The following is a 27,738-nucleotide window of genomic DNA, read 5'->3' as shown; positions in this document are numbered from 1 at the left end:
TCAGCTGTTCCTAAACACCACTGACGTTAATATCCATATCACTCATCTTTGCAGAGGTGTGAAAATTAAATTAGGGCAATACCACTGGATTTTCATTTGTAAAGAAACATTTGAAAACTGAATAAGGTGTTTCCTATTTGTATTTACTACCCTCAATTTCAGTCTCTGCTTCATCCATAAGTGGCAGGACACTATCTTTTTTACTACTAACAACCTTTATATATGACCAGAATTTTAGTTTTGTGAGAGATCCTGTGATAAAATTCCATTACAATAGTCTTTGAAGGACTCTTGCATTTCCTTCTTGACAACCAAATGCATTTCGTTCATGATGCCTGTATGTATATAAACCCTGTGCTTTGTTTTACACCTGTTATCCAGTAGAAATTTCTGTACAGTGACTGTATGCCATCGAGTCTCCTCACTATCAATAACTGTTCTACTAAATACGTATCTACCAAGTACAGTATCAATTATTCCTCTAAACCTGAGCCTCATTTCTTATGCTCCTCTCCAGAGCTAATGTTTTGTGTTCCTTATTGAAATACAATACTACTAAATCACCTATGGCACTGTTGTGATCTAGCATGACAGGTACCATCTGAGCACCTTAGCCATTACACAGTTTATGCTGACGTTATCAGAATTACTGCCCAGCAGGAATTCGAATTATTTCATTTCCACATTGCTATCTGGAAAGGGTACCAAATTCCTAATACCTTCAGTTAGCACCAAATATGCTGAAAAGTGCACATAAGCCTCTCCTTACTTATTGTCTGCCTTAAGTGTTTGAGGTCCACGGTCAGCCCAGAGAAATGGTATGTATCCAGCTTGCACTGAAAGTCACTGACTGCTTCAATAACATTTTTAAATTACACAAACTGTGGTTCCGCATGGTGCCCGTTTCAATATAACCGAGGTAGTTGACATATTGCGGGATATCTTGATTTAATTGCCCCAGATGCCTTTTAAATATGGTCAAAATGCAAACAATTGAATGTAGAAATAATACTTATTTTGTTTCCTCGTCAATTGTAAATATGTGCCCACCAAACCGACCCACCAGCTGGAAGAGATCAGCAGTATAAACTGCATGTTTTGTAGCTTGCCTAACTTCGCCTTAATTGCTGTACACATGATACTGGTTCCACACTGCAAAAATGTGCTCGCACTGACAGCTTCAGAGGGTTGCAGGTCACAAAATATTTAGCACCAAGAATGTGCTTATAGGTTACACAAGAAAGTCTCTAAACTGTCAAATGGGATGTTATATCACATTACATTAATGCAATCCGTATCTGGAAAACAAGCATTAAAGAGGTGGCCTATGCTGTAAACCTTTGTTGGTACTGGCAAAGCTACAACAAGAAATGATAGTGCTCTACAGCACAGCTGAATTGCCATAGGACATCACTCACTGCTATGTTCTCTGGAGCAGTGGAGGACCAATGATGTATAGGACAGCATTAATTAATGATGCAATGGCGTGTCAACTTATAACTCTAAGCCCTCTCCGTTAGCATGGAGGGTGAGTATCAGCCTTGTCATGGTTTTGCCTGTTGACTCAAATACTGGCATTATGCTGTGTGCCGATTGAAATCAGTGCCTATGAAACAAGGTAAACAGTTACCATGTGCTTGGCTTTGTTGCAGGTGAAATACATTCCATCACAGTGTTGGTATCACTTATGGCTTTAAAGGTGGTAAGTCTGGCCAAAATTACTGTAATTTATTGCATACTGTGTACTTCGATGAATGCCTGTTACCAGCTTAGTCGAGGGGCACCACCTTAAGTGTTTTGCCACACTAATAGTGTGTGAGCATTAGTGATCTACATTCCTAATGTCATTTTGTCATTGGCGACTACCATTCTAGGGAAGCTAATCTGCTGACGACTACTTTTCTAAATACTGTCATCTAATGTTACCTGGTATGAGTGATTCCAAATAGACCAATCATGAGCCCAGCATTTAAAAATTCATTGTCAGGTGAGGCCTTGTAAATCAGCTACCCAGACCATATGGGATTAGACTGCTTTTTGTGCCATTAACTGAGCTGGAATTGAGTGGCTGCAACATAAGTTTGGTGTGTAAACCGGATAGTCTACAAATATCAGTGAATGACAAGGTTTTGGCGGCTTTAATTTTGCATTAACTTGTACAAAACACTACTGGGAGACAACAACAATGCCCTCTGGCAATAGGGTCTTCAATGTCTGTTTCTTGACAATACACAAAAGAACTTTCCAACTCTTCCTCAGCTTGTCGAAACTTGCAGACAGGGGGAGATGGATCTTATGCTGCCACCAGTTGCTACTTCCAGGAGTATAATGGACTCTGCTAACAGTTGCTGCAGTTGACACTTTTCCTGCAGTTTTTCCTGTTCTTTTAGTTAAAATTTCTGCTGCACAGTTACTTCCTCTTAATATTAGTTTTGACACCATGTTATTTGCTGCTGGTGTTGTTGATTCTGCTGTTTGTGTTCCAGAAATTTAAGTAACACTTCATCCATAATGAAATAGTTAGAACGCGTATGTGATTGAGTATTCATTGCCAGTGTAGTATCCCACAGGATATCTCGGTTATCAGTTCATTATGCGAAGCACTGAAGAAAGCAGTATTGGCTGTATTTAGTCAGAAGTGCTTTGGTGAAACGTGCTGCGCTGTCATTGTCACTGTCACATTGTAGACTGCACGAGGAAAGTCCCTGTTGCCATCTTGTTGTGCTCTGTTGCCTTTGGTACACTATCCTGAGGAACTTTCCTAATTAATTCCTGTGTTCCTTTCCTCTTTTGCCAGATGAATGAACCTCTGCTCCCAAAAGTTTGTGACTTTGGACTAGCTGTGTATACCTGTATGTGCAAATGTTGGTAAGTAGAATTTTCTCTCTCAGCCTTATTGTAGTTTTATTTTGTTGTGCATCTCCCTATATTTATTTATTCAGGCATGTATAACAACAGAAGTATTAGTTGGCCTTTTCAGATTCACTTGCTAGATAGTAGTCACACGAAATCCAAGAGAATAATCCCACAAGAAAAATAAAGTTTTATTCATTATTCTTTCCTCAGTAGCAAAATCTCACATATACAAAACCATATCAGTAACAAATGGAATAACAAAAAGTCTTACATTCTAGTCAGTTGAACTGGCATTTCATAGTGTCTACCAACAGCAACAGCACTTGCTGCTGATCATATAGTTGTGACAATCTAGGCAATTGCAACATCCAGCAAACCTTGTAACCCTTCCATGGGCTGGTGGTGGTAGCCTTTATGCACAGGAATGATGAGAATGATACTTGATATAATGGTGTTGACCATCAAAACAATTAGCAAAAATGAAGTTTAACTATTCCACATTTGGTACAAATCTTCTTTAAATCCATTCTTAATAAAACAGAGAACATAAGAAAGAAAAAAATTACTTTGTGCTTTCTAATTTAACTGCTTCAGTTTTAGTGCTGCAAAATATGTAACTTTTATTACTACAAAATATTTTGGATTAGACTTGTACAGTCCTCAAAACCCTCAGACTGCAAGACTTTATAACTGGCATAACATCCAGCAGTTTCACCATTGTATTCCAACATTGACAGCAACAGATACGGCTAGACCTGGGAGCCCCATCCATCCACTACGAGATGATTGTAGTGATGGGGAATCTTTGGTTGAGTATAAATTATAGAAGGAGTAGCAACTCACCCAGTAGGTGAAGCTGAGTGTCACTGATAAACATAGAAACAAGACTGCGAATGTTGCTAACTTGCCGATGAATGTTTGTTCAGAGCTTACAGTCCACATTCACATACACTTGTGTGGTTAATTGCATTGTACCAGCCCAGTGAAGCTGCAGTCAGTGTAGTCGACTGGTGTCTGTGTGTGTGTGTGTGTGTGTGTGTGTGTGTGTGTGTGTGAGAGAGAGAGAGAGAGAGAGAGAGATTTCTGTTTGTTGATAAGGATTATTATCTGCAGTGCATTGTGTGCCACAAAGTGTTCAGTTGAGCTAAGAATTGTGACATATGACTTCATTATATATCTTTACGTGGTTAGTTATGAAAAGCACATTCATATTATAGAAGGTCTAGAACTATGCTACAACAATTTGCCCACTGTAGCATACTTCACAGGTAACTAATGCTAAAGGGATCAAAAGTGATGTAGCAGTTCAGATAAGCTACAAAATTGCTCACAGTACAGCAGTAAGTAGCTAACTTTTTCCATTAGCGTCTCCTTAAAATTGTGTATGGTATCAGTTCAGAATGATAATATCCAAAGCAGCCAGAGAGGGTTGAAGATCATTGTCTGTGAAAGCAAATAATGTATTGTTATATTTGGGATGTGGTAGTAGATTTGGAGAGACAGCTCTGGGAGAAAGGCCTAAGGCTTTCAGGTTTTTCCTCTTATTTGACGAAACAGCTCAGTTGTTTCCAACTGTGTACTGATTTTCAGTATTTGTGTGTGATTTGGAGCTGCAAGTAATTGAGGAACTACTGGATGTAGTACTGCTCAATTACACATCACTACAGGTTTTTTGAAGCTGTTTGTGAATGAGTGGAAAGCATGATTGTCCAAGTGGGAAACACTATTCTGTAGCCATAGACAGTGCACAACATATGGTTTGGCATCAGCAGAACTTTCTCTCGTTTAGAAAATAAAGCTCCAACATAAATTCTGGAAGGACATTATCATTGTTCATTGCTTCATTTCTGTGTACAGAAACAATAGAAAACTGTCATGAAATATTTAAATTTTATGCTATGCAGCTTTTAGATTCCCGACTGTTAAAGGATGTACCCCAGTGCTGTGCAACAGCTTAGTCAAGAAGAAATTCTTTGTCTTCCTTTAGCACCCATGCAAAACATTGCTCTCTCTTTTCTTGAAATGAATTGGGAATGATGCAGTGTGTGAGTGCGCCAAATCGGGTTTACCATTGCTAGTAGACATAATAGTGCATCTGATCATTTCGAATAAGTTACTGCATGACATTCCTTTTTGATCTTAGAAAGAAATTAGTTAGTGTTCCTTTTTCAGTTTCAACCATGTATGTATTATGATCAGCCAAGTTGTAAGTGATAGACTTGCGGAATACAACTTTCCTTTAGGACAGATATTTCAACAATCTAAATGTGTCACATTGGCATCATTCATTACATAAAGATACACGTCTCAAGCTACACAAAATTGCAGAATAAATTATTTATTTTTGTGTCTATATACTGTTGGGAGCAGCTTTTCTCAGCAATGGAAAGAATAAAAATCTAGGAAAGATTTGTTCTTAAAGACACAACAATGAACAGATTACTCCACATGAATACTGAAAATGCATTGACAACTTAAGTTCAGACATGCAGTATCTATATAATATACTTTTGACAGAATTATTTGTGTATATTTCCTATACTTCTCATTCCTTCAACATAGAATCACATTCAAAAAACTTTGTCTGTAATTGTCTGAGAAATATCAGTTGCAGTCACCAACCTCTTAGGTGCTTCTGTGCTGTGCCAATGCATTTGCTTGATCACTGTGAATGACAATGCTGTCCTGAGCAGGGAACATGCCACAACTGCCTTAGAAATTTGCAGCTTGGAACAGCCTGGACTCAGGGGGCTCCAGGAGATAGCTAGAGAATTGCTAGTTGTATCCTCTGAATTGCAGCAATAGTTCAGGGGTGCTGAAGTAACAGAGCTGGTAACTGAAATAAAACTGCCAGAGTAAATCCTGACACTACCCTAGCTTTTGGAACTAATACCTCCTTCCTCAGAAAGGAGAGAGAGAGGGTTGGTTGGAGAAGGTTAATACTGAAGGGCTGGTCACTTAGTATGAGACGGGTGGGTCTCTCTGAGTGTCCCACCCTTCCTTTCGAACCTTTCTCAACCTGACCCTCTCCTCTCTGAGGAAAGAACTATTAGTTTGAAAACTGGGATAGGTGAATATAAAAATAAATGTGACATTACCAGCAGTTCTGATATTTCAGTTTGTGAAAGTAATTATTGGCCAGCAATTCTGTTTTTGTAATTTTTTCAAGTGAATTACTTTCCATACAAGGCAGAAAACATTACTCTTAATCAAAACAGCTTTCAGCTAGGTGAATGCTCACCACATCATCAGCTTCCTTTATTGGGGAGGTAATGCATGCAGTGAGAAATTCACCACTGCTTGGTAATGTATCGATTTACACGGGCAGAGGACAGTTTCTTAAACCCTAATCTTTCTTCCAGCCTTTTCATTACACTGGATGAGAATCTGCATGACAGTCCTGAATTGGACACTGATTACATTGCAGTAAGGCTCTGAGTCATAACCTGTCAACTGAATAAACAAGAGCACAAGGCTTTACCCCCCCATGAACCATGGACCTTGCCGTTGGTGGGGAGGCTTGTGTGCCTCAGCGATACAGATGGCCGTACCGTAGGTGCAACCACAATGGAGGGGTATCTGTTGAGAGGCCAGACAAACGTGTGGTTCCTGAAGAGAGGCAGCACCCTTTTCAGTAGTTGCAGGGGCAACAGTCTGGATGATTGACTGATCTGGCCTTGTAACACTAACCAAAACGGCCTTGCTTTGCTGGTACTGCGAACGGCTGAAAGCAAGGGGAAACTACAGCCATAACTTTTCCCGTGGGCATGCAGCTTTACTGTATGGTTAAATGATGATGGCGTCCCATTGGGTAAAATATTCCGGAGGTAAAATAGTCCCACATTCGGATCTCCGGGTGGGGACTACTCAAGAGGACGCCGTTATCAGGAGAAAGAAAACTGGCATTCTACGGATCGGAGCATGGAATGTCAGATCCCTTAATCAGGCTGGTTGGTTAGAAAATTTTAAAACGGAAATGGATAGGTTAAAGTTAGATATAGTGGGAATTAGTGAAGTTCGGTGGCAGGAGGAACAAGACTTTTGGTCAGGTGAATACAGGGTTATAAATACAAAATCAAATAGGGGTAATACAGGAGTAGGTTTAATAATGAATAAAAAAAATAGGAGTGCGGGTAAGCTACTACAAACAGCATAGTGAATGCATTATTGTGGCCAAGATAGACACGAAGCCCACACCTATCACAATAGTACAAGTTTATATGCCAACTAGCTCTGCAGATGGCGAAGAAATTGATGAAATGTATGATGAGATAAAATAAATTATTCAGGTAGTGAAGGGAGAAGAAAATTTAATAGTCATGGGTGACTGGAATTCGAGAGTAGGAAAAGGGAGAGAAGGAAACATAGTAGGTGAATATGGATTGGGGGAAAGAAATGAAAGAGGAAGCCGCCTTGTAGAATTTTGCACAGTGCATAGCTTAATCATAGCTAACACTTGGTTCAAGAATCATAAAAGAAGGTTGTACACATGGAAGAATCCTGGAAATACTAGAACGTATCAGATAGATTATATAATGGTAAAAAAGAGATTTAGGAACCAGGTATTAAATTGTATGACATTTCCAGGGGCAGATGTGGACTCTGACCACAATTTATTGGTTATGAACTGTAGATTAAAACTGAAGAAACTGCAGAAAGGTGGGAATTTAAGGAGATGGGACCTGGACAAACTGATTAAACCAGAGGTTGTACAAAGTTTCAGGGAGAGCATAAGGGAACAATTGACAGGAATGGGGGAAAGAAATACAGTAGAAGAAGAATGGGTAGCTTTGAGGGATGATATAGTGAAAGCAGCAGAGGATCAAATAGGTAAAAAGACAAGGGCTAGTAGAAACCCTTGGGTAACAGAAGAGATATTGAAATTAATTGATGAAAGGAGAAAATATAAAAATGCAGTAAATGAAGCAGGCAAAAAGGAATACAAACGTCTCAAAAATGAGATAGACAGGAAGTGCAAAATGGCTAAGCAGGGATGGCTAGATGACAAATGTAAGGATGTAGAGGCTTATCTCACTAGGGGTAAGATAGATACTGCCTACAGGAAAATTAAAGAGACCTTTGGAGAAAAGAGAACCACTTGTATGAATATCAAGAGCTCAGATGGAAACCCAGTTCTAAGCAAAGAAGGGAAAGCAGAAAGGTGGAAGGAGTATATAGAGGGTCTATACAAGGGCAACGTACTTGAGGGCAATATTCTGGAAAAGGAAGAGAGTGTAGACGAAGACAAAATGGGATACAATACTGCGTGAAGAGTTTGACACAGCACTGAAAGACCTGAGTCGAAAAAAGGCTCCGGGAGTAGACAACATTCCATTAGAACTACTGACAGCCTTGGGAGAGCCAGTCCTGACAAAACTCTACCATCTGCTGAGCAAGACTTATGAGACAGGCGAAATACCCTCAGACTTCAAGAAGAATATAATAATTCCAATCCCAAAGATAGCAGGTGTTGACAGATGTGAAAACTACCAAACAATCAGTTTAATAAGCCACAGCTGTAAAATACTAATGCGAATTCTTTACAGACGAATGGAAAAACTGATAGAAGCCGACCTCAGGGAAGATCAGTTTGGATTCCGTAGAAATATTGGAACACGTGAGGCAATACTGACCTTACGACTTATCTTAGAAGAAAGATTAAGGAAAGGCAAACCTACATTTCTAGCATTTGTAGACTTAGAGAAAGCTTTTGACAATGTTGACTGGAATACTCTCTTTCAAAGTCTGAAGGTGGCAGGGGTAAAATACAGGGGGCGAAAGGCTATTTACAATTTGTACAGAAAGCAGATGGCAGTTATAAGAGTCGAGGGGTATGAAAGGGAAGCAGTGGTTGGGAAGGGAGTGAGACAGGGTTGTAGCCTGTCCTCAATGTTATTCAATCTGTATATTGAGCAAGCAGTAAAGGAAACAAAAGAAAAATTCGGAGTTGGTATTAAAATTGATGGAGAAGAAATAAAAACTTTGAGGTTTGGCGATGACATTGTAATTCTGTCAGAGACAGCAAAGGACCTGGTAGAGCAGTTGAATGGAATGGACAGTGTCTTGAAAGGAGGATATAAGATGAACATCAACAAAAGCAAAACCAGGATAATGGAATGTAGTCGAATTAAGTCGGGTGATGCTGAGGGAATTAGATTAGGAAATGAGACACTTAAAGTAGTAAAGGAGTTTTGCTATTAGGGGAGCAAAATAACTGATGATGGTCGAAGTAGAGAGGATATAAAATGTAGATTGGCAGTGGCAAGGAAAGCGTTTCTGAAGAAGAGAAATTTTTAACATCGAGTATAGATTTAAGTGTCAGGAAGTCGTTTCTGAAAGTATTTGTACGGAGTGTAGCCATGTATGGAAGTGAAACATGGACGATAAATAGTTTGGACAAGAAGAGAATAGAAGCTTTTGAAATGTGGTGCTACAAAAGAATGCTGAAGATTAGATGGGTAGATCACATAACTGATGAGGAGGTATTGAATAGAATTGGGGAGAAGAGGAGTTTATGGCACAACTTGACAAGAAAAAGGGACTGGTTGGTAGGACATGTTCTGAGGCACCAAGGGATCACAAATTTAGCATTGGAGGGCAGTGTGGAGGGTAAAAATCGTAGAGGGAGACCAAGGGATGAATACACTATGCAGATTCAGAAGGATGTAGGTTTCAGTAAGTACTGGGAGATGAAGAAGCTTGCACAGGATAGAGTAGTGTGGAGAGCTGCAGCAAACCAGTCTCAGGACTGAAGACTGCAACAACAACAACAACAAGGCTTTAATATTATAATTTTATGTTGTAGTTCATTGTTTTCCATGTGTAATGTCAGTTTGACACCTGTAGTGTTACATACAGTTGTTGAACAAAAAAAATGTGAACACATTTATATAGATCCTCATTTTCAGAGACTGTGTTCTTACTTATAAGAACTGATCTCATCTACTGTTTTCTCCCTTGTATTACAGAATTTCTGAAATTGTTTTCACTTTTGTTATAATATATTAATTGTCTGACTTGGTAGATTTCCAGCATACTCAAATTGGTTCATGAGAACAGCTTTATACTGTAGTAACCAAGTAATACACGAAACCGATCCAGTAATTCATGAAACAGATCCAAGTAACACAAATATGACTTCATTCATAAACCTCTGATCAGTAGCAGAGATAAGCTTCTCGTAACTACACAGGATAACTGATGTGAGCTCTACAAACTAGAAGAACATAGAGACAGTCATTCAGTGCTGCTCCACATGTGTATTGGTGTGAGTTGCTGGTAGATAGCATGGCATTGACCATGCCATTTGCACACTTCCTATAGGTGGCCTCTAGTGGCCAGCCTGCACTAATACAGTTGGCGGTTCATTTGAGTACACACACATGATGACGCTACACACACACACACACACACACACACACTAGTAGCAGGATACAGCTCCCTCATGCGAAATGGGCACCCGCACAATGGATCACAGGGAGTCACAGGCACGCCCAAGGTCAGTGGGCCCACGTGGCACCTGACAACAGCACTGGGATGCAATCGCCATCTCTGTGTCGTTATGAGCTGACAGGTCCCAAATGCGGAGGAGACGGGGTTGGACCCACTGGGGATGATGGCTGAGGCGATGATGGCTGAGGCGCTGATGACGAGGGGGCCGGTGGAGGTGGCCCAGCTAGAACAGCAGACTGCGGCAACAGACCTGAGGCCGAAGATGGACTGGTGTCCAGTGTTGGGAAGCTGGGACCCCAAGGCGCTGCACATGAGGCTGCAGTCCATGGGACAGGAGCACCTCCACACACAGTTTGGACAGACATCACGAAGATGCCATCCCAGCCAGTGAACAACACTGGCCAGTATCCACTTAGGCTGGCAACCAAACTCTGCCCCCACTGGCAATCCCAGCAAGAAGCAGCTAGACGAATCCGACCACGCAGGTACGGCGCAGGCCACAGGATGGGGAGCAGCCCATGTGGCAGCCAGCTGCGAAGCAACTGGGCTGGGCTCCCTTCCCCCATACGCATGAAGTGAGAGGTGGTCAGAAAATGCAGAAGGGCACAGTATGGCGAAGGATTCACAACAAACTTTTTCATTTGGGACTTGAATGTAAGCACTAGTCTCACCATTTGATTGAGGGTGAAATGGCAGAACCGTAATATGACGAATGTCGTCATGGTAATAAAATAATTGAAAGGTGTGAGAAATGAACTGGGGCCCATTATTAGAAACTAATAAAGTACAAGTCAACCCCTCAACAGAAAAAAACACCAAAAGCGTACGAATTGCGACATCTGGTGACATCAATGCGCATCAGAGAATGTAAGGCAACTGGAAGAATGCATCCACAACAAGAGCCAGTATGAATTCAAGAAGGGACCTACAAAGTCTACATGAATGCATTTCTGTGGTTGCCTTGGAGAGTGCCAGGAGGACAAGAGACCCCTGGGAGATACTTGTTGTTGGGCACAATGCTCACAAGCCACAAGAAAACGGAAGATTTTGCCATCAATCCCTAGCCAAAATGTCTCCTAATTAACAGTTCAGTGCACGAAACTCCCCAGTGGCCCTGGTGGAGAAGGTGTAGAACCTCGCGCCTAACATGGCAGGACGGACTGTTCTGGGAGAGAGGTCTTTTGTGGACAACAGCAAAACATCATCAAAAATCAGAGGGGTGATGCTGTAAGTAAAAAAAATAGCTATGCAGGGGGCCAAAGCTCAACCCTGTGGTTTACCTGGCCAGCCCTGTTGAGCAAACCAAACTACCTGGCGGAGGACTGGATCGGCGGCAACAGTAATCGCTATGGGTAAGCCCATAATTGGGAAAACCTCGATCATGGCCTGCATTTCAATACCGAGATGGAAGCAAAGCAATTATTCATAATCAAAATTGAGATCAGGACCCATAGGAAAGCAGGACAAGGTGTCTGCATTGGCCTGTTTGGATGTAGTTCAAAAATTGATTTCGTAATTGTAGCTAGACAAGAACAGTGCCCAGCACTGTAGGCAGTGTACTGCATTGTCAGGCAAGAAAGTGTGAGGGTTAAGTAAGGAAACCAGAGGTTTATGGTCAGTAGTAATTGAAACTGGAAGCCATACAAAAAAAAAGACCATGCAATTTCTGGAAGCATAGACTATGGCAAGAACCTTTTTTTCCACCTGAGAATAATGCTACTGGACCATACTGAGAGATTTAGAGCAAAATCAACAGATCGTTCAGAGTCGTCAGCATGTTGGTGCGCTAGCATCACTGAGGCCGTACTGTGAGGCATCAGTTGCCAAAACTGTGTGCTGGTCGGGAGAGGACATGGCTAAACAAGGAGCCAAGGGTAGCTTTGATTTCAACATTTGAAAAGCACATCCACAATCTGGGCTCCAGCAGAAAACGTATATTTTGCGTAATAAGGTGTCCAACGGGCGGGCCGATGTGACCGCCCTTGGCTATCTTTCCTGTGAAGGCTTGAAGCTCCTTCGTGGACAAGGGGCAAGGTATTGACGCAACAGTGGAGGTGTGGTCTAGCAGTGGGCGAGCCCTATCCCAAAAGACCTCAAACCCCAAATAAATAATAGAAGGTTGAAAAAAACAGATTTTGTGAGGTCACACGTAATCCTGCAGACTGTGAGGCAGAAAACAAAGTGTGCAAATTTTTCAAGTGATTGGCCATGGAGGAGCCCATGATGACAATATCATCCAGATAATTAATGCAATGTGGGACAGTCATAGTCAGTCGCTCTAAAAATTGTTGGAAAATAGCAGGGGCACTAGGCACACTGAAAGGAACACAAATATTGATAGAGACCAAAAGGAGTTTTCAAAACCAGAACCCGCCAAGACTCTTCATCCACAAGAACCTGGAGATATGCTTCAAATAAATCATTTTTGGAAAAAGGCTGATCACCCAACATTTTCACCTGCAGTTCCTGCTGGGGAGTCAGGGATTATTTATCCAGGATCAACTGCACATTGATCGTAGTACTGAAGTCACCACAGAGGCGAAGTTTCCATGAAGGCTTCCTAACTACAACCAGCAGAGACAACCGTTCACTAGCCATAACAGGTTGCACCACACCTAGAAACTGAAGTCTGTCCAGTTCTGCTTTCACTTGATCATTCAGGGTGACAGGAATGGGATGCACATGACAAAAACGAGCCCGAGCGATGGATTTCAAAGAAATACGAGCAGAAAAATTAGTAGCGCCCCTAATACCTTCTGACAATTCCTTACACAGTGTTTCCAATTGAGAATATGGTACCTGATTGAACACAAGGTGAACTGTGTCAGTGATAGAAAACTCAAATGTGTGAAACGAGTGTACCCCAATGCAAGAGGCAGATGCTGTAAATTGTCTAATGTTCTGTTTGTTATAATTGACCAGCTCCCATGTGACTGATGTCAATGGCAGCAAGCCTAAACTCACATAGGTGTGAGCATTCAGTAATGTCACTGCAGCACCTGTGTTGACCTGTAGCCAGAGCATTTCACGAATAACACTTAACTTGATAAACAACTTGGGAGAAGTGACAAGCTGTGGAGTTACACAGTTTACGTCAATGTCCATATCCTGAGAAACCTTCAGCAAACAACACACGGAGGAGATGTGACCTTTCTTCTGGCAAACGTTAGAAGTAGCTCAGTGCTTAGAGTACACGAAATGTTCATGCTGGACAAAACAGGAAGGACAAGACGGAAACAGAGAATGCTGATGCTGGCACTGTGGCTGTTATCTGCTTGGGCTCGCTTAGGTCTGCTCAGCACTGGACCTTCATGTTTACTGCTGCCCTGCCACTACCTTGTGCAAGTCACAGTGGACACATCTTGTGACACTACTGTCACATGACCCCACACTTCAAGCTGTTTGCAAAGCTTCTGCCAAGACGGAATTGGGAGGGGGGGGGGGGGGGTTTGAGGTCTCATAGAGTAAAGCCTTCTGGTGCACTTCCTTGTCCAGAGCTAAACAGATAATTGTGTTGTGCATCATAGAGCCTGCTGAAGAGTCACTATGGGCGTCAGTAACAAATTGACACTTACAGCTGATGCCGTGAAGTTCAGCTGCCCAGGCCCTGTACGACTTGCTTAGTTTCTTGCACCATCGGTAGAATTCATCTCGCACCTGTATGACATGCGTTCATTTGCGATGGATAATAAAATGCTCATGTGATCAAAAGTAAGGGCTGCCAGTTCTTGTAAAGGGGTAAGCTGACAGTAATTGAAACACCTTAGGTGCAATCCACGAAAGGAGGAAAGCTTTGCACAAATTCAAGTGCGTCACACTGAAAACCAAAACACACTGAGTCTTTTTTCATAATCTCCCTGATCCTCAGCTGAATCATCATCAGAGGAAAAGTAGGTGGATGAATTGGTGGAACAGTACCCTTTCTGTTAATGGAAGCCAACACAGTGTTCACAGCTGAAGTAAGCTGTTTAATCAGAGCTGGTGTCACGAAGTCAGTAATGAATAAACCTGATAAAAGCACACTTAAAAGATTGCACATACAGAAACTGTTCCACACTCATTGTCAGTTGTGTATAACCAAGCAATATATGAAACCGATCTAAGTAACACAAATATGGCTTTATTCATAAACCTCTGAACTATAATGGAAATAAGCATCTTGTGACACCACAGAACAACTGATGTGAGTGATACAAACTAGAAGAACATAGAGTAAGTCAGTCAGTGCTGCTCCATGCGTATTTAGGTGTAAGTCACCTATAGACGCTGTGGCAGAAACTATACTGTGTACACACTTCCTACAGGTGGCCTCTAGTGGCCGGCCCACACTGATGATACAGTTGGCAGTTGATTTGAGTGCACATACAAGGCGACACTACACTCAGTGTACACATACTCATAATCACACGCACTGGTAGCAGTATACACATATACCTACTAGAGACAGCAGATGCCTCTACATCTAATGTTATGACAATGTACTTAGTCTGATAAACATGGTACTGGGAAAAAAGCTAACCTCTCTAATAGAAATAGGATGATCTTAGAAAGGGATCTTATCTCTAATAAAGAAACCACTGCCACAAAAGTGAATATGAGCATTATTTCCATCCAGACAAAGTATCCATGAAAACATTGTGATGGGAGCTGCATAAAGCAAACATTTATGGTTGTGTAACTACTCCTATAAATCAGGTGACTGTAGAGAACAGACTTAAGCTTTGGAAGGGGTGCAAAATCTGATCTGCTGACCAGTGGAAACATGGTGCAGCCCAATAGTCTATCTTTGTTTCCTATTGCTGGATGTGTTTATGTGCAAAGAGTACAATCCAAAATATGTTTTTTCTGCCATAATTTTTGTGCAGTTTCTGTAATGGTTTAGGCAGTTGTGTTTTGGATTTCAGTGGGTCCTGTGGTCACTCTGAAAGTGACCGGTATGGTCAAAGAAACAAGTTTAGGTTACCATTTTCGCGGAATTTATTCAGGCTGGGAACTGCTCCTTTGCACATGGCTTAGAAATGTCCAAGACTAGTTTGATAAGCATGGAATATAACGTTTAACTTGGCCTTCAAATATAACGTTTAACTTGGCCTTCACAATGGTCAGATTTCAGTGTTGTTTTAGTTTCCATATTAAAAACAGTAAAGTGCCTTTTACACTCCACTCTCAAAGAATTGAAACTGTTTTTTGGAATGTAGGGTGTGAAATTCCATAGATTCAAAATATCTGTGCTTCAGTCCCCATGATTATTTAGGATATCAGAAGTTGTAAAAGGAAAAAATTTGTGAAAAATCCTAGGAATCACCAAAACATGCAGCATATTATAGAGGAGAAGATGTTGTTGTTGTTGTTGTTGTCTTCAGTCCTGAGACTGGTTTGATGCAGCTCTCCAGGCTACTCTATCCTGTGCAAGCTTCTTCATCTCCTAGTACTTACTGCAACCTACATCCTTCTAAATCTGCTTAGTGTATTCATCTCTTGGTCTCCCTCTACGATTTTTACCCTCCACGCTTCCCTCCAATGCTAAATTTGTGATCCCTTGGTGCCTCAGAACATGTCCTACCAACCAGTCCCTTTTTCTTGTCAAGTTGTGCCATAAACTCCTCTTCTCCCCAATTCTATTCAATACCTCCTCATCAGTTATGTGATCTACCCATCTAATCTTCAGCATTCTTTTGTAGCACCACATTTCAAAAGCTTCTATTCTCTTCTTGTCCAAACTATTTATCGTCCATGTTTCACTTCCATACATGGCTACGCTCCATACAAATACTTTCAGAAATGACTTCCTGACACTTAAATCTATACTCAATGTTAACAAATTTCTCTTCTTCAGAGTGGCGCAGTGGTTAGCACACTGGACTCGCATTCGGGAGGACGACGGTTCAATCCCGTCTCCGGCCATCCTGATTTAGGTTTTCCGTGATTTCCCTAAATCGTTTCAGGCAAATGCCGGGGTGGTTCCTTTGAAAGAGCACGGCCGATTTCCTTCCCAACCCTAACCCGAGCTTGCGCTCCGCCTCTAATGGCCTCGTTGTCGACGGGACGTTAAACACTAACCACCACCACCACCACCACCACCACCACCATCTTCTTCAGAAACGCTTTCCTTGCCATTGCCAGTCTACATTTTATATTCTCTCTACTTCGACCATCATCAGTTATTTTGCTCCCCATATAGCAAAACTCCTTTACTACTTTAAGTGTCTCATTTTCTAATCTAATTCCCTCAGCATCACCCGACTTAATTCGACTACATTCCAGGAGAAGATGTATGCAAATGTAAAATAGTTGTTACCTGAACAAAGAGAGAAATGTATCAGGAAGGCACTCGGTGATGTTAAACAATAGGAAGTGACAACGACAAGTCGCCAGTTGATGCTATACTTCACAGTATTGACAATGAAGGTGGATGAATAATGCCCCTCATGAGCATAAATATAAATGTGTATCGACAATAAGTTCCAAAAGCTAGGCTAATTTTTTCTACTTTTATGTTTTTTTTTTTCAGCTGTAGTTAGAATTTAGTCTCCTGTAACTAAATGTTGGCCAGCCATACTATCTTTTTGTAATTTTCTAAATGTGTACATGGGTTTTGGTAAAGATTATAAAGAAGTCACCTCAAGACCTGTATTAAATGTGGAAAATTATCAGCAGAAGGATAAAGAAATTAATGAATGTACCATTTGGATGTTCAGTCACCTATGCTGCATCGTCCCATGATAGTAGCAAAAAGTGTGAAATATAGAAGCAGGTTACATGTAGGTTAACATACATGTTTGTACCTCCATTTCATGAAGAGGTTCCGTGAAGCATTAGAAAAGTAAATACATAACCCAGTAAATCAGATTAGTCATCTTGGCTTGTAGTCGTATGCATAAACAAGTCACAGGGGAGGAACCCATACAGTAAAATGCAACTCGATCTCTCAATAGACAATGCAACCTTTGTGTGTCACCACAGTTATCCACAGAAATCCCCAAAATAATCATCTGATAAAAATTCTGGAAGAGACATACTTTACTGTAACAACTAGGGACTTCTATGTTCATTATTCTAAGTGTAACTTTAGTTCATTATTTTTTTCATACATCAAACTGCAGGTATTACCCTCTGGATAACAACAACTTATTGGCTGATGCTATTCATATATATAAATTTGTAGCTATGTGTACAAATGATGGTCTGACCCAACAGAACCCAGCATACTCTCAAACTTTGTTTAGGTCCACAAACACCCTTAGTTCCCAGCCCTTGTCTGCTTCATTCATGCATGACAAACACCATGAAATACAATTGATTTGTACATATTTGTACAATGCAGAGGAAATGCTTACAAATAAAAATCCTCTCGACTTGAAAGCTATGTAAATCGAGTTGAAGTGCTTGAGCTGTCACCTTAATCATCAGGTGTTTAAATCACTGCCTGCTGGGGCTGCAAAGTGTCCTTGTACGTGCAGAGCAACAGAATCCAGAATGCTTATGGTTTAAATATTAAGTACTTGCAGATTTGTAGGTTGAAATTATTGTAATCTAGCAGCTCAGCACAAGAGAACACAAGACTACAGTTAGAAACGTTCTTTCTCATCTGTCATCTCAGAGCATCTGTAGTGTCTGTTGAAGTCCCTTTGCAGCCCTGGCCAGAGTCCAAGAAATCTTAGCACCATGTGATACACGAGACAAATCATGTCAAATTGCCTCGTAAATGCTCTTCCAAAATGTTTTTGGTGGACCTGGATAATTCCTGTCCACTGTTCCACATACCCAATTAGCTAAGTCAGGCTTGCCATCTGACGCCGACTTGCAAAATGGGGTTAAAGCATTCAGTTCCTCTGTACCACTAATCAGTCAGTGCCCTGTAGCAACCTGACTACTCTCAAAAGATTCCCAGATCCAACCATGACCAATTTTCTTCTACCATATCCTCTGTACACAATACAGAATCACAGTCTAAAGTTAAAAGGCATAAAGACATACACAAGAACTTCACTGATCAAATTTCCATTGAAGCAAAACACAGTTTATTCCCTTGTAATTACTGTTGCTGAGTACACTTATATCATTAAATGACACCCTCATACCCTGTCAGTGACCTGTTCCTAAATAGTTTGTGTACACTATCTAAACAAAAATATGCATCTCAAAAACAGGCAGTTGACTAAGACATTTCTCATGTCTGCACCTGGGACTGCACTTCCAAATGCTCTCTTAACTTTCCACACTGAGAGAACAACTTTACTGATCCATGACGACTGACTTCCGAAATATACGCTGCCATGCCACCTCCACCTTTGGGGCTCCAAATTCACCTACTATACCCCACCAGAACAGCTGACTGACTTCTCAATTTTGTGATTTCCTCTGCATAACACATTATTTTTACATGCAGACATTTCAGCCAATCAACCTTCACAACAGAAAGTAGGCACAGTGGTTGGCTATTTCCTTTTAACACTCACAGTACTTCACTAATGTGCTGCTGCCTGGCAACTCTCTCAGGTGTTTGCTTCCCAGAGGGCACTAGGAAATGTCAGCCATTCTGTGGGAACCACCAAGCTGTGTGATGTCTTCACCTTTTAGCCAGATTTGCAGCATATTACCAAGATTGTTTTCCCTTTGCTACAGGTGTTTAACTGAAAAACCCTTACACATCCTCCATACAGTCCTGATCTCTCCCCACACAATTCTCATATATTTGTAATCTTGAAGAAAGACATTTGTGGCCATCAAATTATTTTGGTCAAAGAGATACACACCTGGGTACAGTTGTGATCCATAGCCAACCACAAACATTTTTTCAGGAAACCATTGGTCATCTTGTCTCGCAGTGGGATAAAAGTACTAGAGTTATGGTGATTACTTTTGAAATGATAAACTATTTACTTACTTTGTATTCCATCTGTGTTGTTTTCACTTGACTGCCCCCTATAGAATTGAAGACTATGCAAAAAATTGTTCTACAGGCGAATGGATTTTTATTTTATTCTTGTATTGATCTTATAGCACGGATTTTGTCAGTTGGACTTAAAATTACCATTAATAGTTTAATTTTTCTGACAGGAAAAAACCGTTACTCATTCTTTATGAAGATGATGGTGATGATTTCAAAAAGTGCAAGAACATCCCAGATAATGTGAAGGGTTATCGAGTAAAGCCAGGACATGCATTTGGACATCATCACACGTATGTATTTGCCACTGCATTTGTTTGTGCTGATAATTTGGAACTTTGTTTTTTTCTGGTTTAGCTATCTTCTCTTAATTTTTCAATGAAATTATGTATTTGTCTGTGTTTCTGTACAAATATTCAGAAGTTGGTTGAAACTGCATGAAATCATTTTAGAAAACAATTCTTTGTTAAAAATTTAGCCACATATCTCAGTGAAATATACAAGTACTAAATACATTCTAGGTTGAGGTTTTAGTGCAGTAATAAACATTTAGTCATTATATACTAACTAAGTTGGTTTGTCAGCCAATACTTTGAACACCTCACACTCAAGTACTGCATGGTCCTAATTCCTGTTTGGCCATCCACATTTACTATTCTTTGCAGTTTCCCTCCACATTTAGTATTCTTTGGCATTTCCCTAAATTACTGCAGGTGATTGCTGAGATGGTTCCTTAATTTAGCCATGACCACTTACTTCAATTTTTCCCAACTAAGTTAGTGTTCTGATTTTCTATCATCTGTCGAGATCAGGTCCACAGCTGTATCAGTTATATAAATGATGTAATGCAGCTGCCATTTTTTCTTCATTTGTTGCACGACTTCACAGTTTCGGTCTTAAGCAATTATCAGTTATCCTATTAAACAGAAGCTTCATACCCTCTGGGGGGCTCTCTGCTCTTTGACGGGTTCGTGCTTGGCTACCATGGGGCCCCAGCCTTTGCCACATCTTTTCCCTTCCGTGCTGCATGACAATCCACTTGCTAGTCTTTGCCCCCCCCCCCCCCCTTGGGGAACACGTCTGGGATGTTTTTGGAAATGTGTTATGCATTTTCAGTAGGCAATATCGGAACAGTCTCTCCACTGTTGTTTGTTCCTTTTTCCTTTCTTCATTCCCCTTCTTCTATGCTTCCTCCATCTCGACATGTGGGTTCCTCTGTTTCTTATTCCTCCTTGTACACTCCTGAAGGCCAGCCCATGCGTCTGATGTGTAACAGGTGACTGGGTAACGCATAATTTCCAGCCCTGGGTCAACAGGTAGGATTCACATGTCCCCCCTTGTACAAGCCAGGCACGAGGAGGGGTGATTGCTTGAGCTGCTGCCTTTCCAAATTGCCGATTGGTCCCTCTGTCAGATATTCGGGAAGTTTGACATTTGGTGTGAATAATCACCTAACAGGGGTGCACCGCTCTCTGAGAGGGCCTCCAGTTAGGAGGAGCGGGCCATCAGAGATGCTGGCAATTGTGGGGGATTTTCTCGCAGTTGGCCAATCGTCTTTTTCTCAGTTTATGTCTGCTAAATGTAAACGAAATGAGGCTGACGATTCAAGGACCCTCCCAGCTGCACCAAGGTTCCTCAGGATTTCACATACTGAAGACGATCAGTCCTTTTCTATGGTAAATCCATATATTATTCAGAAAGGTGTTGATGCAAGTGTTGGCCCTGTGAAATCCTGCTCTCATTTACACAATGGGACTTTGCTTTTGGAGACTACTTCTGATTCTCAGGCACAACTACTTCCACCTTCGCTCCTCCATGGCTGTACTGTTCGTGTTGAGGCCCACTGACTTCTGAATTCTTCCCATGGTGGTGTTTACACTAGGCTGCTCAATGGTCTGACCGAGGCAGAAATCCAAACATACCTCTCTGATCAGGGTGTCACTGCCATCCATCACCCACACTCTTTTTCTCACTTTTGATAGTGGTGCTTCCATCCACAATCAAAGCAGGCTATGAAGTTATCACAGTGCAACTGTACATTCTGAGTCTGATGCGCTGCTACCAGTGTCATCATCACAATCACACTTTAATGTCCTGTTGACACTCAGCCAGATATGTAACACATGGTAGGGATGCTCAGAAGGGAAACTGTCCACCTTCTCGACTGCAATGGTGACCATGCCACCTCCTCCTGAGATTTTCCCATGTATCTCAATGAGCCCAGGGGATCCGGGTAAAGGAAAAAGAGCCTTACCTGGTCGCTCGCTAGTTGGAAACCCTGTGTTCTACCATCCAGCACTTACAGTACTGTTCTAGTTGCAGCTCGCTCCACAAATGACATGGTCACGCAGACATGCGACCTCAAATTCAGCATCGCAGTTGTAAAATCACCCAGTGTCACGGTAGCATCCCCGTCTCCTCCTTCAGCTGTGCAACAAGCCACCAAACTTTCACCTCATGGGGCAAAGTCACCTGCTACACAACCAGCAGGCTGTATTGGACAGAAGGAATACTTCCATGAAGACTTCTTACATCCCTCCAGCCACCGAACATCTGAGTCTTCCTCTTGCAACCAGAAAGGCTACAAGAAATCAAACAAAGGCAAACAGTCTTCTCCTTCTCTGACTTGGAGACTCTCTTTGACAGCGTCGCCATGTGATACCCTCGCCATGTCACCGGTGCGCACTGCCAGTCATTTTTCTGCCGTGTACTCTGGAGACCAACTGAAGGAAAATGCCGATGCCTCTAGACCTCATGGAACAGGAACCTCCTGCCTCCGTGCTGTGATGGATCTGGGAGATATGTTCTTTTCTACCAGATTTGTCGATACCAAATCTAATGAGGGAGGTTGTAAATTTTTCCTATATTTTTGTCAGAATATTTTTTGTGAATTGTAATTTGCCTTATTTTATGCTAATTTGCTTATATGTTCGAGAGTGACAGCATATTGATTAACATTAGTAGATGTGACGAATAATATCAGAGAGACTGGTTACAAGTGGAAGCTTGTGTGTTGTGTGAAATGTCTTTGGGCTGGAGTTGTTTTTGACCGTAGTCAGTCGGCAGTGAACACTCCGTGTGTGACGGTGGAACAATGTACAGGTCCCCGTTATAATAATTTGCAAGTGACCAGCAAAAATAAGTTATTCTACTACTTGTTTATATAAACATCAAGAAGGAAGCACATTTGGAAAAATGGTATTTGAAGCACCAAAAATGAGGCAAACGCATTGAACCAGGACATTTCCGCAGCCGACGAAACAGCATTATGGAATCATACTTTCACTAGACGACTGAAGCCAACACAAAGAAGTCAAATATCATCTTATAAACATCCACGGAAAAGTGAGTACTGTCACGAAATATGCTAAATTCAAGTATATAAAAATAGTGAGCCTACTTCAGTGCCCTGTAGCAACAAGTCTTCAAAGGCTGGCACTCGGCAGCTGCTGAGGTTACACCCCCTTCATTTTTTCCCCTCTCCCCTTTCCTTATCATGACTCTCCTCGAATGGAATGTTCACAGGCTTTGATCTAACAAAGAGGACTTACAGCTGCTCTTGGAATCACAGTGTCTGCTTGTGTTCCCTGCCTCCAGGAAACAAAATTGCATCCTCATCCTCACAACTGCTTTGCCCCCCCCCCCCCCCCACCCCTCCAGGATGGCATTCCATCTGGTGGGAGAGTCACGCTGCTAATCAGGGATGACATTCATAGTCGACCCATCTCCCTGACTTCTTGGCTTCAAGCTGTTGCAATCCACATTTTCCTTCCGCACTTGACCTTTTCCCTTTATACCATTTACATCTCTCTGTCATTCAGTAGCATCAGGACAGACTTTCTCCAGTTTATTGGGCAACTCCCTCACCCGTTTCTGATGCTCGCTGACTTTAATGCCTACCGTCCTCTTTGGGGTTCTCCGAGAACCTGTTAAAAGATGTGCCCTCTTGGCAGACCTTCTCAATCAACTTAACCTTATCCACCGTTAACACGGGAGCACTCACGTTCCTTTCAGACTTCATGCATTCCTGTTCCCCTTTGGACATCTCCTTCTACACAGCCCATCTTGCCCATCGTCTCGAGTGGTCTGTTCTCTCTGACACATACTCGAGCTACTATGTCCCGTGTGCTATCCGTTTGCTGACTCCTACACCATCTACATGCACTCCCAAGTGGCAGCTTTCTAAGGCCGACTGGAGGCTTTACTCCTCCCTGGCAGCCTTCGAAGGACATCATTTCCCCAGTTGCGATGACCACGTAGGATAACTTACAAACACTATCCTTACCGGCTCAGAATGTTCCATTCCTTGCACTACTTCTTTGCCATGCCTTGTCCTGGTCCCTTGGTGCCATAACACAATTTATGTGGGGTGATGTGCTCTCCGTGTTTTTAACCATCATCCTACGATGGTAAATTCGAGCATGCCATTCTGCAGTTCACCATCTCGTCACTTTGTTGATCCATGTAACGGATGGCTTTCTGCGGAAATAGCAGATTGTGGCTGTAGTTAGGAGACGAGGTACTGGCAGAAGTAAAGCTGTGAGGACGGGGCGTGAGTCGTGCTTTGGTAGCTCAGTTGGTAGAGCACTTGCCTGCGAAAGGCAAAGGTCCCGAGTTCGAGTCTTGGTCTGGCACATAGTTTTAATCCGCCAGGAAGTTTCAGATTGTGGCTGTGTTTTTAGATTTGTAGAAACCCTACACCTGCTGGATGACTAGTATGCTCTGTACTCTCTATATGTTGGGCTTCCATGGCCACATGTCCCGTTTCCTTAAGAATTTTTAAAAGACCGAGTTTTCAAGGTAAGTGTAGGTTCTGCTTGTCGGACACCTTTATCCACGAAAACAGTGTGCCTGAGGATTCCGTCTTGAGCATCATCCTCTTTGCTATCGCCATTAACCCTATAATGGCCCGTCTCCTGCCGGGCATCTCGGGCTCCCATTTCATTGACGAATTTGTGATCTATTGCGGTTCTCCATGAGTTTGTCTACTTGAATGGTGTCTTCAGTGATGTCTCGATCATCGTTACTCATGGAGCATCGACAATGACTTTTGCTTTTCTACTGACAGACCAATTTGTATGAATTACTAGCAGTGCATTTGGTTTCTTCCACAATCACATCTTGGGCCTGTTGCTCTTCTGTTCATTGAAACTACGAAATTCCTGGGGCTCATGCTCAATTGGAAACTTTCTTGGTCCTCCCACGTCTTGCCTAGCAGCCTGCCATATGCGGTCTGTCAATGTCTTGTGTGTCCTCAGTGGTACTTTCTGGGGAGCAGATCAAACTGCCCTCCCCCGTTTGTACCGGTCCCTTGTCTGTCTAAAACTAAAGGTGTTTCATTTATGCATCTGCATGTCCATCCCTCTTACGCCGTCTGGTCACTGGCGCCTTTTACACTAGCCCGGTTGAGAGTCTGTATGCAGAAGCTGCCGAACTAGTGCTGTCCTACCGTCGTAACTTTCTTCTCAGCACACATGTATGCCGTTTGTCTGTCACGCCTGGTCACCCATCTTACGCCTCCTTCTTTGATGACTCCTTTGACCACCAGTATGGGGTGCGTCCCTCTTCTCTGTTATTTCCTGAAGTTCGCTTTCGGCTTTTGCTCTGGCAGCTTAACTTCACGCTACCTGCCATTTTTCCGATGGGCTCCTTCGCTTCACACAGCAGCCCGTGTTCACCTTGGCCTTCATTTGCTTCCTAAGGACACTAATCCAGCCTTGCTCTGTCACTGTAAGTTTCATGACCTTCGCATGGAACTTCACAATAGTAGCTTTGTGTGCACTGATGGTTCTTGGACTGACCGTGGTGTTGGGTGTGCTTTCTTCATTGGCACCGACATTTTTTGGTATCGGCTTCTGGAACACTGCTCAGTATTTACAGCAGAGCTCTTTGCCTCCTATAAAGCCACACAATACATCCGCGACACAGGCTTCTTAATTGCGTCATCTGCTCCGACTCTCTGTGCCCTTCAGAGCCTGTGTGCACTGTACACCATCCATCCATTAGTGTAACAGGTCCAGGAAAGATGTCACTTGCTCACTCTTGATGGAGCCGTTGTGCTGTTTATGTGGGTCACTGGTCACATCGGTCTGACAGGAAACAAGGCCACTGACGCTACAGCCTAGCCTGCAGTCCCTGTAGCGGCGCTCGCTAGTTGTTCCGTTCCCTTCGATGATCTCTGTGTTGCGGTCTGTCAGCAGGTCGTGTCACTTCGGCTTCACCACTGGTCTCCCCTTCTTGGGAACAAGCTCCTGGAATTAAACCTCTCCCAGTGGCTTGGACGACCTCCTCTCGGCTCTCTCGCCAAGAGGAGACCATTTTAGCTAGGCTGCGTATTGGGCAGTGTCTTTCTAGCCATCACCATGTGTTAAGTGGTGCTCCCCCACCACTTCGCGCTCTTTTCTCTCAACCTTTGCTGGCTCGCCGTTGCATGATGGAATGTCCTTTCTTTAATCACATTCTCATTTATGTTCGCCATCTGAGTTATGAGCCATTTTAGTGAACAACACACAGGCTGTCGACAGCTTTTCACTTTTTATCCAATGTGGTGAAGGACATTTAATTTTTAGTTCAGGACCTCCGTCTCTCTACAGCTTATTTTATGGACCTTTCCCCAAGTTCCTGTTTTTAGCTGTCACTCCTGCTGTCGATTGGGCTTAAGATGCAGTTATTTTTAACTCCTTTTTTGTCTTCATGTTCAATGGTTCTAACATGGGCGTGTCTGACCCTAGTTGTTTTTGCATCCTAAAACAAAAACAGAACAAGAAGCACCATAAATTCAGTGAATAAGTTACAAGTTAGACATAACAATATTGTATTAAACCTAGCACACCTTAAATTTAACTTATTAATGTATTTAACTTTTAACTAAATAATGGAAAATCCAATGTGGAATAATGACAATATTATGTAAAGGATAACTTGCTACTCACCGTATAATGGAGATGTTAAGTTGCAGACAGGCACAGCAAAAAGACCGCTAAGCAAGTGAGCTTTCGGCCAAAAGACCTTCTTTTAATGTAGACACCACATACCCATTCACATAAACACAACTCTCTTACGCATGACTTCTGTGTGTGGTGGGGTGGGGGGGTTGTTGTGCCTGTCCGTGACTCAAGATCCACTATATGGTGAGTAGCAATCTGTCCTTTTTGTAAAATTGTCATAATTTTTAACTGATTGCTGATACAGCAATGTATAGTGCTTCCATTTAATAGGATAAATGATAACGATTGAAGACCAGAATTGTGCTATCATACAATGAATAAAGAAAACACTGACAACTGTAGGCAGCATTAAATCAGATTTCATATCATTAATCCAGATGCGCTCATGATTACTTTGTGATACATATTGATAACCATGTAAAAGTCTGATAGGGGCAGTTGCTTTATCCACTTAAAAATTATATATATTTTTTTTTTAATTACTATAAATGTCATAGGTCAAATGCACATATTTTAAGATATTCTGAGAATTTTATCTTGGGGCCCTAATGCACAGACTAGGGGAATAACTCAAAAGTTATAACTAAATTAAACAATGGAAAATCTGGGCTGGAAGGACAACATGAATTAAGATAGTGCTACTCACTTTTCCCCCCAGGGTCTCGCCTCTTTTTGGTGAGTGCGTGCTTGGGTACCGCGGGGCCCCAGTTTTTGCAGCACTACTTCGTGTTTCTGTGCTGCAAACCTACACTTCAACTATCTGTTACGTCTGACTTTCCATTGGATTGTCATTTTGGCACAGACCCTGCCAGGACGTGGTTCACAATTTTGGTCTTGATTTCCAGTCACACTTTCGGCACTATCTTTGCCTTCCATTAACAAGTATACGGTCCCCATTCTTGCGTTTGACCTGCCATCTTTTCCAGATTTTACAGAAGTGCTGTCGTACAGGGAGATCACCCCCCACCCATGTGGTGTATGCTGTCCCTGTGTGCCCTTCCACCCTAGCACCCTTCTTTCCTGTTGCCTTAATATGGCCAAAATCCAGCACGGTAGCCATTGCATCATGGGGGGGATCATCAAGTACCTGCACAGTCATGGCCTCCTGACCATGCAGCGATTGCACTATTGGTGCCTGTGCTGCACACTTTCCACGTGTGCCATGGAGTATGTGCCTGTCGTGGCTGGGGCACAGGGGCTCCCAGCAACGGATTACTGGCAAGGCAGCAGTTGCTGTGGCTGGGTGGCACCCATGTGGAGAGACCCCATTCGGAGTGGATGGTACCATGGTGGATAGTTCGCACACAAACAACTTAAACTTACTCCCGCTGGTGGTCACACAGCCCCAGCAATCTCTCCAAATGGAAAGGCCTCGTATGATACAACAAAGTAAAATCCCAATGCATTCCTTTCCCTAGCCACACCATGAAAGGAATGCAGGACTAGATGACAAGGTGAAAAATCCACCCCTGTTGCTCCCCAACACCATAGATGGAACCCTTCATTGGAGTACTTCATTGCCTGCAAATGGCTCCATGCCCGTATCCACTACCTCAAAATGATGGAAGCAAAAATCCTGGGAATGATGCTTCT

General features: G+C 42.3%; 1 protein-coding gene across 2 annotated transcripts in view; it reads left to right on the top strand.

Moving 5' to 3' along the window:
- The window catches only part of LOC124605788 (probable tyrosyl-DNA phosphodiesterase), a 100,596-nt gene that overhangs the window by 33,818 nt on the left and 39,040 nt on the right, over positions 1-27,738 (top strand). For both annotated transcript variants that reach the window (XM_047137679.1, XM_047137678.1), the window contains exon 5: positions 19,369-19,491. In XM_047137679.1, the coding sequence (XP_046993635.1) occupies positions 19,369-19,491 (123 nt within the window). The remainder of the gene's footprint in view (positions 1-19,368; positions 19,492-27,738) is intronic.

The sequence above is a fragment of the Schistocerca americana genome, chromosome 3, assembly GCF_021461395.2.
Source record: "Schistocerca americana isolate TAMUIC-IGC-003095 chromosome 3, iqSchAmer2.1, whole genome shotgun sequence".
Taxonomy (NCBI): Eukaryota; Metazoa; Arthropoda; class Insecta; order Orthoptera; family Acrididae; genus Schistocerca; species Schistocerca americana.
This window is presented reverse-complemented; position numbering and strand designations above follow the sequence as displayed.